The 13,374-nt window shown below is 42.5% G+C and overlaps 1 protein-coding gene across 1 annotated transcript; it reads left to right on the forward strand.

Annotated features, from left to right (window-relative positions):
- The first annotated feature begins 364 nt into the window (after nucleotides 1–364).
- On the forward strand, nucleotides 365–5,840 carry LOC145414944 (uncharacterized). The gene is made up of 3 exons (XM_080284357.1): nucleotides 365–464; nucleotides 4,234–4,541; nucleotides 5,660–5,840. Exons 1-3 carry the CDS (start codon nucleotides 456–458, stop codon nucleotides 5,664–5,666), a joined length of 324 nt encoding a protein of 107 aa, XP_080140483.1. The 5' UTR covers nucleotides 365–455; the 3' UTR covers nucleotides 5,667–5,840.
- Nucleotides 5,841–13,374: the final 7,534 nt, after the last annotated feature.

A 13,374-nucleotide genomic window follows, 5' to 3' on the forward strand; every position in this document is an offset into this window, starting at 1 on the left:
AACGAAAAGACCATCGTACTGAAGGAGTTTAATTAGCAGACGTTACCTGTGAATATACCTAAAATGAGGACCAAATAAATAAATAAAAATAAACAGGAAAATGAACGCGATGGATTTTTGCACGTGTTAAAGATCCGTTTCCTCCCCCGAAATCAAGAAATTCTCTACGTGTCCTTGAAGCGTGTAGTGTCAATGAACTTAGGGTGAGGAAGAAGACGAAACCAATTGGCCAAACCCCCTGACGAACATGCTGCAGGAGGGGAACAGCGTGGTCACGTGAGCTGGTGGTGGGAGGAGCTTGCTGGTGGAGTGAAGGCGGAACAGCAAGCGGGTATAAAAAGGGTGCCAGGGCGTGAGCGTGGGCATACCGGCGTTTGGGAAAGAAGAAGAAAAGGACAAAAAGAATAGGAAGAAGTGACCTGCCTTGTGCCTACTCCCCCTCCCTTTCAGTTGCCATGAAGACTGTGAGTATAATATTTTTTTTTTCTTTCATCTCCCGGAACTGGTCTGGCAGTGGGTGGTTAGTTTTTTCTTTTCTTTCTTTTTTTTGCCTAACAACTGGGCCTTTAAGTTTAGCCAGATTGTTTTCACGTGTGGGAACTGGGCCAATGCTTTTATCTTCTGGCCTTTGGCTCATTCTCCATCCATTCATCATCTAAACCTGTGTTGCCCCATGAGGAGCGTAGGAGCCCGGGACTAGGCAAGCTGGTCCTGACATTTAAGATGAAAGTGACCAGCCTAACTTATCCCTGAGTGGCATTACGGGAGCAATAAACCCCAACAACCCTTTGGATATGAACCGACATAGACTCAATCCGACTGGAACGCCTTAATTACCCACTAAACCTCCAGGCGCCATAGTTTGGTTATATGGTTGCCACCCAGCGTAGTAAATGGTTTCCTGGTGTACAGGAAGCCATTTGGCTTGGCTCTCAGGGTAGAGTCATCCGTAGACAGAAGGAAGAGGAAAGAATGAAGGAAAGAACGACATAAGAGGAAGGAAGGAAAGATGGAGGGAAGAGAGGAAAGGACAGGCACCTGAATGCAGCACTACATCGAGTGAGTGCACGGTGAGCGCCCCCACCTACCACCATAAAAAAGAACAACAGGACCTGTTACTATAGTAAGCTAGTTTTCATCTGACAAAACTGTGACACTCATACAGCCTGAATACTTTATACACTTTTTTGGAGAGAATTTTCTGAATTGGAGAGGTTAGATACAGCCTTAGTTTATTCCATCACTACCAGAGGCCACTCCAAAATTAAAATAAAACTCCTGGAGATAACAAGAATTAAAAAAAAAAAATAGTGTCAAAAATATTAACAGATAGATAAATAAATAAATAAAACACTGCACATCACTAAAAAAAGTTAACACATAAAAGAAAATGGAAGGATAGTCTCCGTTGTTTAATTATACTTTTTGGAGCATATGACAAGAACAGAGCGTGTGTGGCCTCCCTGTACCGTTGTTAACTGCACTCCTTAATATAGCATGCAGGCTAATAATTATAATGATTATAGGGCTTCACAATACCAGTCGCATATTTGGGAGACTACGTTGTCCTTCAGCATAAAACAATGGCCTGTATTCTCGTCGGGGGAGGAGGCTCCGTAGCACCTCTTCCTTCGCAATTTTTTAATATAACTGGTTAATGTTCATTTGAACGTTATTTATCCAGAGTAAGACGATGTTTCAAGGATGTATATAACAAAGAATAGCACAGAACGGTGTAATATGCATAACAAATCTCTCTGGGGATGCTGTTTGGGAGGTACCTTAATCGACGAGAATACGAACCTAGGTATGCGATGTTGTTTAAAGATTTTCCTCTGCTGTGCAGGGGACCGGGCATTATATAGGCCCGGTCAGTGGGGTTTGGCCAGGGTTGTCCCCTGGTGGGCAGCTCTGCCATCCACCAGGGTCCCCTAGTGGGCAGCCCAGCTGCCCACCAGAGGGCTCTCTGGGCGCGGCGAGCAATGACCTAGGTATGTTGTTGTTGTTGTTTGTTCAAAGATTCCCTGCACCTACAGTGCAGGCCGGGCCATACATTAGCCCGGTCAGTGCGGTATGGGCTGGTTAAAAAACAGTAAGGGGGTAGGACAGGACCTGGGGATTGCCCAGCACACACGTCCTGCCTCCTGACTGGGTTTGTGGTGTGTGCTCTCGGTGGTATACTAGCTGCTAAAACTGAGTACCCGAAGGTGTAGATGGTGCAGTCAAGCTCCTTTATATGGCCGTCAATACGTCCTGTACGATGACCCCTTATTTACGTTGCGTTTTTATCTTTATTTTATTATCATTCTTTATTTATTTACTGCTACCAGACGAATTTACATCTATCTATTCATCTACCTCTTATCGGGCTGGAATGTTTAGATATAGCCTTCATTACCCTCTCCATTAAAGGGAAAGCCTGAAAATAGCAAGAATAAATATAGAAAAAGAAGTCATAGAGGACCGGTTACAGCCTACTTGTAATTCATGTCACTTCCGGTATTTTCCTGCGTGTGTGTGTGTGTGTGTGTGTGTGTGTGTGTGTGTGTGTGTGTGTGTGTGTGTGTGTGTGTGTGTGCGGTAGAGTGGGTGGGTGGATGTGCTTGTGCGTTGTGTGTGGAGGGGTAGGATGGGTGGGTGGGTGTCGATGTGTGTGTGTGTGTGTGTGTGTGTGTGTGTGTGTGTGTGTGTGTGTGTGTGTGTGTGTGTGTGTGTGGAGGGTGGGTTGGTGGGTGGATGTGCTTGTGCGTTGTGTGTGGAGGGATAGGGTGGGTGGGTGGGTAGGTGTCGATGTGTGTGTGTGTGTGTGTGTGTGTGTGTGTGTGTGTGTGTGTGTGTGTGTGTGTGTGTGTGTGTGTGTGTGTGTGTGTGTGTGTGTGTGTGTGTGTGTGTGTGTGTGTGTGTGTGGTAGGGTGGGTGGGTGGATGTGCTTGTGCATTGTGTGTGGAGCGGTAGGATGGGTGTGTGTGTGTGTGTGTGTGTGTGTGTGTGTGTGTGTGTGTGTGTGTGTGTGTGTGTGTGTGTGTGTTAGGTTGGGTGGGTGGGTGTGTGTCGATGTGTGTGTGTGTGTGTGTGTGTGTGTGTGTGTGTGTGTGTGTGTGTGTGTGTGTGTGTGTGTGTGTGTGTGTGTGTGTGGTAGGGTGGGTGGGTGGATGTGCTTGTGCATTGTGTGTGGAGGGGTAGGATGGGTGTGTGTGTGTGTGTGTGTGTGTGTGTGTGTGTGTGTGTGTGTGTGTGTGTGTGTGTGTGTGTGTGTGTGTGTGTGTGTGTGTGTGTGTGTGTGTGTGTGTGTGTGTGTGTGTGTGTGTGTGTGTGTGTGTGTGTGTGTGTGTGTGTGTGTGTGAGTGTGTGTGTGTGTGTTAGGATAGGTGGGTGTGTGGGTGTCGATGTGTGTGTGTGTGTGTTAGGATAGGTGGGTGTGTGGGTGTCGATGTGTGTGTGTGGGGGGGTAGGGTGGGGGGGTGGATGTGCTTGTGCATTGCGTGTGGAGGGGTAGGATGGGTGTGTGTGTGTGTGTGTGTGTGTGTGTGTGTGTGTGTGTGTGTGTGTGTGTGTGTGTTAGTGTGTGTGTGTGTGTGTGTGTGTGTGTGTGTGTGTGTGTGTGTGTGTGTGTGTGTGTGTGTGTGTGTGTGTGTGTGTGTTAGGGTATGTGTGTGTGTGTGTATGTGTGTGTGTGTGTGTGTGTGTGTGTGTGGTAGGGTGGGTGGGTGGATGTGCTTGTGCATTGTGTGTGTGTGTGTGTGTGTGTGTGTGTGTGTGTGTGTGTGTGTGTGTGTGTGTGTGTGTGTGTGTGTGTGTGTGTGTGTGTGTGTGTGTGTGTGTGTGTGTGTGTGTGTGTGTGTGTGTGTGTGTGGATGGCTGGGTTGGTGGGTGGGTGGGTGCCCGTGTGTGACGCGCTGACTGACACACGGAGAGTGAAGAATGCAAATATTTTAGGAAAAAATAGACAGTCAAACAAAGATGTACGTGCATGAATATAGTTATTTATTTGTTTACTTACTCGTTTTTGTATTCATCTATCTATCTACGTAGCTATTTATGTTCATTTTTATCTATCTACCAATCTATAAACCTATCTTATCTATTTATCTATTTGATGATCTATTTTCTTGTTTATCCTTTCATACCTATTCTAGTAATTTTATCATACCTCCCACGGATTTTCTTGTGGTTCCCTATTTTTTCGAAGACCGACATTCTTAAAAACACTTGACCTCTCTCCTCCTCCCGCAGCTGACCCTGGTTCTCCTGCTGGCGGTGGTTCTGGCCGCGGTGGTGACGGTTCAAGCCTTCCCTGACCCCCTGGCCGTCTCCGACCCTGACCCAGACGCCGAAGCCAAACCTGACGCTGACCCCGAAGCCGACCCCCACTGGCGAAGACGCTGGGGCTGGGGCCATGGAGGCTACGGGGGCTTTGGGGGCTATAGGGGCTATGGAGGCTATGGAGGCTATGGGGGCTTCGGAGGCTACAGGCGCTTCGGAGGCTACGGAGGCTACGGACCATATGGAGGTGGTTTCTATCGCCGCCACGGACACTTCTGGTAGGGACAAAGGGGGGAAAAATGTACCCTAGGATAAGATGACGTTTACTGGAACCATTCAAGGAGAAGGATTGTACCCTAGAATGCCGTGCCGTCTTTGACATCTTATTTATTGGTACTACCGGACTATTCTACTAGGCTTGCTACCGCTCCCTGGTGAATAAAGGCTTTGTCTGACTCCTACATTCCAAAAAAATATATAAATAAATAAAAATCGTCAGCTGCATGAATGCTTCTGAAATGTAAGCAAGACTCGAAAATGCAAGATACGTCATCCGACTGAAGGGATTGCGAGAGACATGCACATGACTTTCATCATCGTCAAAACACACACACACACACACACACACACACACACACACACACACACACACACACAAAACCATCCAAACAGACATACAGACACTCAGTAACAGCCAAGCAAACGCGCGCCACTCACACATAAGTTCACACACACACACAAACTAGCAAAACAAACATACAAAAACACTCATACGCACAGAGTCAAATAAATGCAGAGAAGAGAGAGAGAGAGAGAGAGAGAGAGAGAGAGAGAAACACCCACCCACACCCACACACACATGGATTATGACTCACTGATATAAGTACGATTAAATATTCATGGCGAGAGATTTTCCTAACATGAAAAACAACTGATGGTCGTAGCAGGAATGAAACTGAAGGAAATTATAAAAATGTAGAAGACTGTACATTATTATTCATCCCATTACTGCGAGAGGTAATTACTGAGATGAATAAAATCGTTCCGTGGTAGCAACATCAAAAATAAAGAGCTGTTATTGCTGTTATAGTAGGATGCATAAAAATAATAACAGTATTTAATATAATGTAGACAGAATTATAATGTTGTGGTAAAAATGATCATACCAAATGTTACCATGAGGAAAAAATTGTCTAGTTGTAGTAGTTGTAGCAGCAGCAGCAGTAGTAGTAGCAATAGTAGTAGCAGTGGTCGTAGTAACAGTAGTAGTAGTAGTAATAGTAGATGTTGTTGTTGCTGTTGTTATTGCTACAGCCTCAGGTTCACATGAAACATTAACCCTGTAGACAGCAGGCTAAAGTTGCCCTCGCCTTACGGTTCACCATCCTCCTTTCAGGGGATAAGGAGGGAGCTGAAGGACGTCTGCATAACCAGGCAGAGGAGTCGCTCAGTTACATCAGTGACACCACGAGAAGGCGTCCCCTCTCCAGCACCGTGGGAACAGAAAGCGTAATAAAATAAAGTTACCGGTATCTAATTTAAGAATATTAAAAAGGAGCTATAACAATAAAGATAAAAGGAGACAAATGTTTTATTCCCACTTCAAGAGACTGAAAATAATTATCATCGTGGTAATAAGGATAAACGAGAGAGACAGACAGACAGACAGACAGACAGACGTCACCAGCATGAAGGGGTCGACTATTTTAGCACGAAAGGCTCTTCCTCAGTTGGGTAAAAAATCGTCTGTCGGCAGCACGAATAAAGGTACAAAGATCACCCTCATCCTACTGAAGTGTTGGCACCTTCACTCCAGTGACATTTTATTATTATTATTATTATTATTATTATTATTACTGAGAGATGTTCAATGTCATACCTACACTGTGTACACACAGAACATTCTCCCCAGAAGATTTGTCAAAAAGTAGCATGAGATTCCATCACGTTTGACTCTTGATGGATAACCATCAAACATCCGCTAGCTTATATTATTATTATTATTATTATTATTATTATTATTATTATTATTATTATAATTGGCGCCTGGTGGTTTAGTGTGTAATTACGGCGCTCCAATCGGATTGAGCCTGTGCAGGTTTATATCCAAGCGATGGTTGAGGTTTATTGTTCACGTAATGCCACTCAGGGATGAGTGAGGCTGGTCATTCTCATCTTATATGTCAGGACCAACTTGCCTAGCCCTGGGCTCCAACGTTCCTCATGGGGCAACACAGGATTAGACGAAGAATGAATAAATGATGATGATGATGATGGTGATGATGATGGTGATGATGATGATGATAGAGTGAGTTTTACGCCAGGTACCCCTTTTTTGGATAAGGGCTAAGGCGTTGCCCCTGGATAGAGGACTTTGGTTTGGAGCGTGTAGCATTTTATGACCGGATGCCCTTCCTGATGTCTAATGACCCTTGGGTGGATTCGATCCTCCGACCCTTCGGTCAGAGCGGAGCGCTCTAACCCACTGAGTTATTATTGTTCTTATTATCATTATTACTATCACAACTACTGTAATTATCAAGAACTCCACGTTCTGTGGAGTTCTAATTGATACTGTAGATACGGTTTTTTTTTTTTTTTTGAGTGGGAGAGGGAGAAGATCTAGAACGCTGGCATTCCAAGACCGTTCGAGACAGAGACTTGAATTTTTAGGAGTGATGTACCTTGGCTGCAGTCTTCTATGGCACATTTTTTTCTTGCATTAGCGTCCTCTATGTTAGTTTTTCGATTTTTGCTCTCCTGCGCACCAAAAACTTCTGAAACTATTGTTTTGCAAATGTTCCACTATGTAGTCTTCAACATATACTAGTGCACCTGGGTAGTGATACTGAGATCCAAATATTATTTTCTGATATAGTGAGGAAAATCAAAATGGCCGCCTCATGCCTGAAAGTGCTAAATCGGAAAGTATTAGGCCGATTTTGACCAAACTCAGTGGAAATGTAGTGGGTCATCAGTGAACATGATTTGCAAAATATGAATGACCTTGACCTTGATCTCAAGGCCACAGGTCAAAATCCGTAAAAAAATTTGAAGCATACCAAGTTTCTTAATATTAGGTCTACAGTGATAACAAAAGTATTTTCAGAATCCTAAGAGTGTCTACTTTTTAAGATTTCATAACACCAATTATGACAAATAAATATTTTTTTTTTCCGCTTTTTGACGGTGAACCTACCATTAAAAAGTTGCTAAAAATGTGAAAAACTGCTAATTTTCTGCATTTAATATTGAAAATTAAAAATTAAAATGTATTACCAACTACCCATAATATGACCCTATTATGTCAGGTGGAAATGTCAAATTTTACCTCCAAGGTCATTTTCAAGATCAGTTTGACATTTTGTCTAGGTTTCATAGGTCAAAATATTTCAGTATAGTATATCTTACACTGTTTTTGATATTACAGATAAAAAATAACACCATACATTGTGCTGTCATATGCTCAGATAATTTATTCAGTTAGTATATCAAAGATGTACACCATATCTGATGTATAAGTGGATTTTTTTTTTCATTCTAATCTGGAATGTGGCATTATCATCTGGAATGCGGAGTTTTTTAAATACTGCTTCGGCCGTTTCAGAAATCTAGTTACTATTATTATTATTATTATTATTATTATTATTATTATTATTGTTATTTCTTTATTATTATCACTACTACTACTACTACTACTACTATTATTATTATTATTATTATTATTATTATTATTATTATTATTCTACTATTATTATTATTATTATTATTATTATTATTATCATCATTACAATATTATTATTACCATTATCATTATTATATTCTTGCTATTACCAGACGACTTCATTCAGCTGAAGGAGACGCGCATGATACAAAGGAGGAGGTGGAGGAGAAAAAAAACCTAGGCAACGCTATTGCAACCCTTCACTTGACCAAGCACATACCCCCCACCACCTCCCTGCACACCTAACCAAGCGCATAACGGCCCTCATTCCCCCCCTCCCCCCGCCTTCCCAATCTTTTCCTTTAAAGATGGGCGTAAGGAGAACGCCTTGAGGACACATAACCTGGGCCCTTCAGATTCCTTGCTAGGGTCGCACTAAAATATCTTAAAAAAAAAAAAATACCTTTTCATTTAAAAAAGGACTACTTAAGACACAGCATTCTACATATCAAAAGGCGCAAATTCACTCTAACACACATAACTATGAGAAATTTCATGACCCTATAGTAAATACTTCCTGAGTTCTAGCCCGGAAACGGAATCTCTACACCTTGCCAACCGCCCTGCCGCCCACCTCTATGGACTGACACCTCTTGAACCCAGCGACAACACCCTCCTCTGACCCTGTCAGGTAAAGGGTAAAAACCTTACCAAGTGTTAGTAACAAGTAATGGATATGGGTTCATCTGCTGGAGAGGTTGATGCTGTTTGATATCTATCATTAGTCAATACGAGAGGACTTCCTAATGCAGACTGAATCGCTAAGGAAGACGTGTTAAGAAGCCTCCTATATCATTTAGAAATACAGCTCTGAATTAAACTATCTAGGGCAAGGAAAACAAACATCTTCCTACTGAATGGATGTGTGATTCTTATCGTTGGCGCGTCATTACGAAAGGCTCTCCTGAACATAAACAAAATAAATCCATAAATAAATGAATAAATCAATAAGAGGCCGGATGAGAGGGACTTACATTTTCACAAAGTTTCCACCGGAGCATTTAAGCCCTTCAGTTTGATGACACGTTTCACTGATTTATTGTTATCCACAAACAACTTCATTCATCTTCCGGCTGACTTCGCGTAGTGATGGGTTGAACTGAGGCTCCTATACACGATTTTATTCTTGTTCAGGCTGACCTTGAGTAGTGATGGGTTGAACGGAGGCTCCTACAGATGATTTTATTCTTCTTCAGGCAGACATTGAGTAGCGAAAGGTTAATTCAAGGCTGCATCTAACCCCTCCACCTAGAAAATCTCTCCGAAATTGAATATATTTTTCCTGGAGACAGCAAGAACAAAATAAGAAAATACGTCATCGGGGAGAAAAGGATTTCGGTGTCAGAGAGATGATACAGTACAAGGCTCCCTAACACTTCTTCCTTACCAATTTATTTTTGGATCTAATTGGGTAATATGGTTTTGTACGTCATTTATGCAGGGTATGGTGATATTAGAATGATTTCAGTAACACACAGAAGAGGGCGGCAAGGTGTAATAAACAAAATGAATCGCTTTGGAAGAAGTGTTACGGCGATTAAAAATAAATCGCTTAGGAAGAGGTATTAGGGTACTGAAAAAAAAAAAAAATCGTCTACAAAAAGGTATTACGTTGCTTCAAAAAAAATCGCTTAGGAAGAGGTATTAGGGTACTTCAGAATAAATCTCTTAGGAAGAGGCATTAGGTTACTTCCAAATAAATCGCTTAGGAAGAGATATTAGGCTGCTTCAAAATAAATCGCTTGGAAAGAGGTATTAGGGTGCTTCAAAATATATCGCTTAGGAACAGGTATTACGGTGCGTCCTTATCCTACGAGAATACGGGGCCAGGAGTGGTGTGGAGGTTGACGCATTTACACACACACACACACACACACACACACATACACACATACACACACAAGCTGACTGGAGGGCTTTTGAAGTGGTATGGCCGTGTGGGGTGAAGGGAGATAACACTCAGGCTTCCATGACTCGCTGAGCTGAATAAAATAGACTGATGTTAGCTTAACCTGAATAACAGTTGTTCCAGGCAAGAGAAAGTTAATGATAACAGTATTCTCGTCGGTCAAGGAAGATCCCGAACACTTTTCCCAAAGCAACTTAAGGTGGAGTCACACTGGGCAAAACTGGCTAACATGTTAGCCACTTTTGCGATCCGCTTTCATTTAAACTTACCTCCAGCTCTAATTATATATATCATTCACAGTTAAAAATATGTTGAAAAATTATACTTACCTCATTTGAGTCCTTATCACATCAACAAACCTCCTAGCAAGCTGATTCCCACTGATTGTTGGTCATTCGCCTCGCAAAAATGGCTATGTTAGCCGTTTTCTGCCCAGTGTGACGCTGGCTTTACTTTGCTTATTTTGCACCTTATTATTACCAGCCCCCGCCCCAGAGGGGCTCGGGGACGGGTAATATTTTCACTCAGTTTGTCTGTTTATTTGTTTGTTTGTTTGTCTATCTGTTTGTTTGTTAACAACTTTAAGCGCAAAGTACTCGTGCAATTTTGACTAAAATTACAAGTATGATAGGCTACGACCTTCTGATCACCTGTTTATATTTGGGGCCAAATTAGGCCCAGGTCCAGGCTGTAGGCCCCCAGAAATGTAAAAAAAAAAAAAAAAATCGTTTTCTCGCCATAACTCCTTTCAGATTCGTCATATCGACATGAAACCAAAACCTAAAGGTGCATCTTTCAAATCTGCATCCTGTAACATGCCTCATTACATCAGGTGGGTCAGCTCCCAATCAGCGGTAGGAGGGTCAATATCAGGTGTGTCAGGCCTAAATTTTCAAAAAGGCATGAAATCTTCAGTTTTCACCCGATTTACTCCAAATTTCATGTGTGACATCTTTGATTAGATATCCTGTTGTGTTTATACGTCAGCACTAAAATGACTGCCGGAGAAGGGTTTACTGTGCCTTGGCACCGCTTCTTGTTACATAAATCCTTCAGACATGGCCATACTTTGCAGAAACAACATACAAAAAGAGGATATTAAGCAGTCATATCCAAAACTAAATCGCTAGGAAAGAGGTGCTTGGGAGCCTCCGTACCCGATAAGAATACGGGCCTCAGCTCGCTCTCTCTCTCTCTCTGAAAAGATGAATCATCATCCTTTTTATAGTCATTTGTTTACTTTCCCACGTTTTCAAGGGATATCAAGAAAACTAGGAAAGGCAAAGCGTGAGACAGGGAAACCTTTCATCATGCACAGTGAAATGGGTCACAGGATCCGGATAACAAGGGGGGGAAAAAGCATGAAATTAAAAACAAACACCAAGATCGCTGAAATGGGCAGGACATTCATTCACGTATCATTCAACCCCCAAGTATCCTGACTCCGTTTATGCATTTCTTACTGTTTTCATGTTGTCCTTCACTCCACCTTCGTGTCCTTCGTTCTCTTTCCATATAACAGGTTCTGCGAAATGAAGGAATATTAAGGAGATTGCGCAAAGATGATGGGCGGTGCAAGTCGTGTCTAGGGGTCCTCTGGTGGGTATATAAGACCTCAAATCCCAGCAAGGGGCAACACAAGACCCAAGAGTTTCCTAAGAGTTCATCCTTCAGTCCTCGCCATGAAGACTGTGAGTAACATCTGGGAAATATCTTAACTCGGGAACTCTATCGTTTCTTGACTCAGACAAGAGCCAAACTATATTTCCATCAGACGCGCGTGCACGCAGGTGTGTGTGTGTGTGTGTGTGTGTGTGTGTGTGTGTGTGTGTGTGTGTGTGTGTGTGTGTGTGTGTGTGTGTGTGTGTGTGTGTGAATGAACATCATTATGACAGTGTATGTGTCCCTCCCTCGTGCAGTCGATAGGCATTCACCTAAACCTGTTTCTCCCTCAGCTGTCTCTGGTTCTGCTGGTGGTGGTGGTTCTGGCCGCTATCGTGGTAGTTCAGGCCTTCCCTGACCCCCTGGCCGATGCCAATCCAGGCCCCAGTGCTGACGCCGTAGCTGACCCCGACCCACAATGGCACGGACGCCATCCTTACTACGGACATGGCTATGGACGCGGCTACTGGGGCCACCGTCATCGCCACTGGTAAAGACAAGAGCAGCACAAAGTGAAAGGGGCTACTAAGTTCATCTTTCTACCTGCAGTTATCACACGCCTCAAAAATATCCTCAACGCCTGTAGCAAAGAAACGACAACCTTAGGACATGATCACAGGAAAAACTACCGGCAGAAATTGAAAGAGGCCACCAAGACTACCCTGCTACCATCACAAAGGCCCCAAACTGTCTATACATCTGTAGCAAAGGGAACAACAAAGACAAGAGCGCAACCTGTTGGATTTATTCTCATCCTTCTTCCTTCAAATCAGAATTATGTCATTGTCATTTCTGTTTCTTGCTATCGACTTTCACGTTGATACATTTTGCATTGGTCTGGAACAAAATTAAATGCTTTCATCGCATCCCGTGTCTTATTTCCATTCATTTAATCAACTGTTTATATTAGCATCACCCTGACCCATTTAACGTGAAGTGATGATAACTTAGAAATAGTAAAAGCTTTTTAGGCAGAACTATACCCTGTTCATTTTAACTAGGCCTAAAATTGCCATCTCTCCAGCTAGAATGCTGAGTTGTAACAATAGACTGGCACTGTACCCTATTTGATCTGATCGGAGAAGATACGAACCTTAAGCTTTTAAATGCTGGCAGCTGATTGATTGTCCGAGTACATTCCTTATCATCGACGCATTTTAATTATCTTATTTTATGGGTTTCAATAACAGTTTGACAATAAGACTGCCCAAATAAAATGTTATACATAGTTATTTGCATACACTGACTTTAAAACTGGGCCTAACTAGTTATCTGATCAATCAAAACACACTCGGGTAAAGTTTTACGAATGCCTTGATTCTCTTCCCCTATATTCAGGCAAATTAAGGTAAATTATGTCATTATTGCGTTAGTTTATAAAATATAAGTTATTGAAACACCGGGATTCCAGTGAAATATGGCATATTCCCTGAATATTGATGAATGAGAGGATAGACTGACGGGCGGGGGGTGGGGGGGAGGCTGCTCATGGACTGTCCCACTTGAGACATATATTCAAATTTACTTGAGATCGTTTTGCTGTTGCATCAGTTTGCATTATGCTTTCTACTTTTGCATAATCAGTATATTGCCCATCTTTTTAGTTTCAGGTATCTAGTTACAACTTATTACAGAGCTGTGACAAGGTATGGGTTGCGGGATATTTAAAAGTGATGGTGATATAGCTTCTTCACCAGTGTCTACCGGTCATATATTTCACTGGAATTCCGATGTTTTACTAAGTTAGATTTTACAAACTATTGCAGCAATGACATAATTTAACGTGTTTTCCCAGAAAAGCGATAGGAAAAACTTA

The sequence above is a fragment of the Coenobita brevimanus genome, chromosome 101 (assembly GCF_032717465.1).
Source record: "Coenobita brevimanus isolate Jiangsu-jjx chromosome 101, ASM3271746v2, whole genome shotgun sequence".
In the NCBI taxonomy this organism is placed as follows: domain Eukaryota; kingdom Metazoa; phylum Arthropoda; class Malacostraca; order Decapoda; family Coenobitidae; genus Coenobita; species Coenobita brevimanus.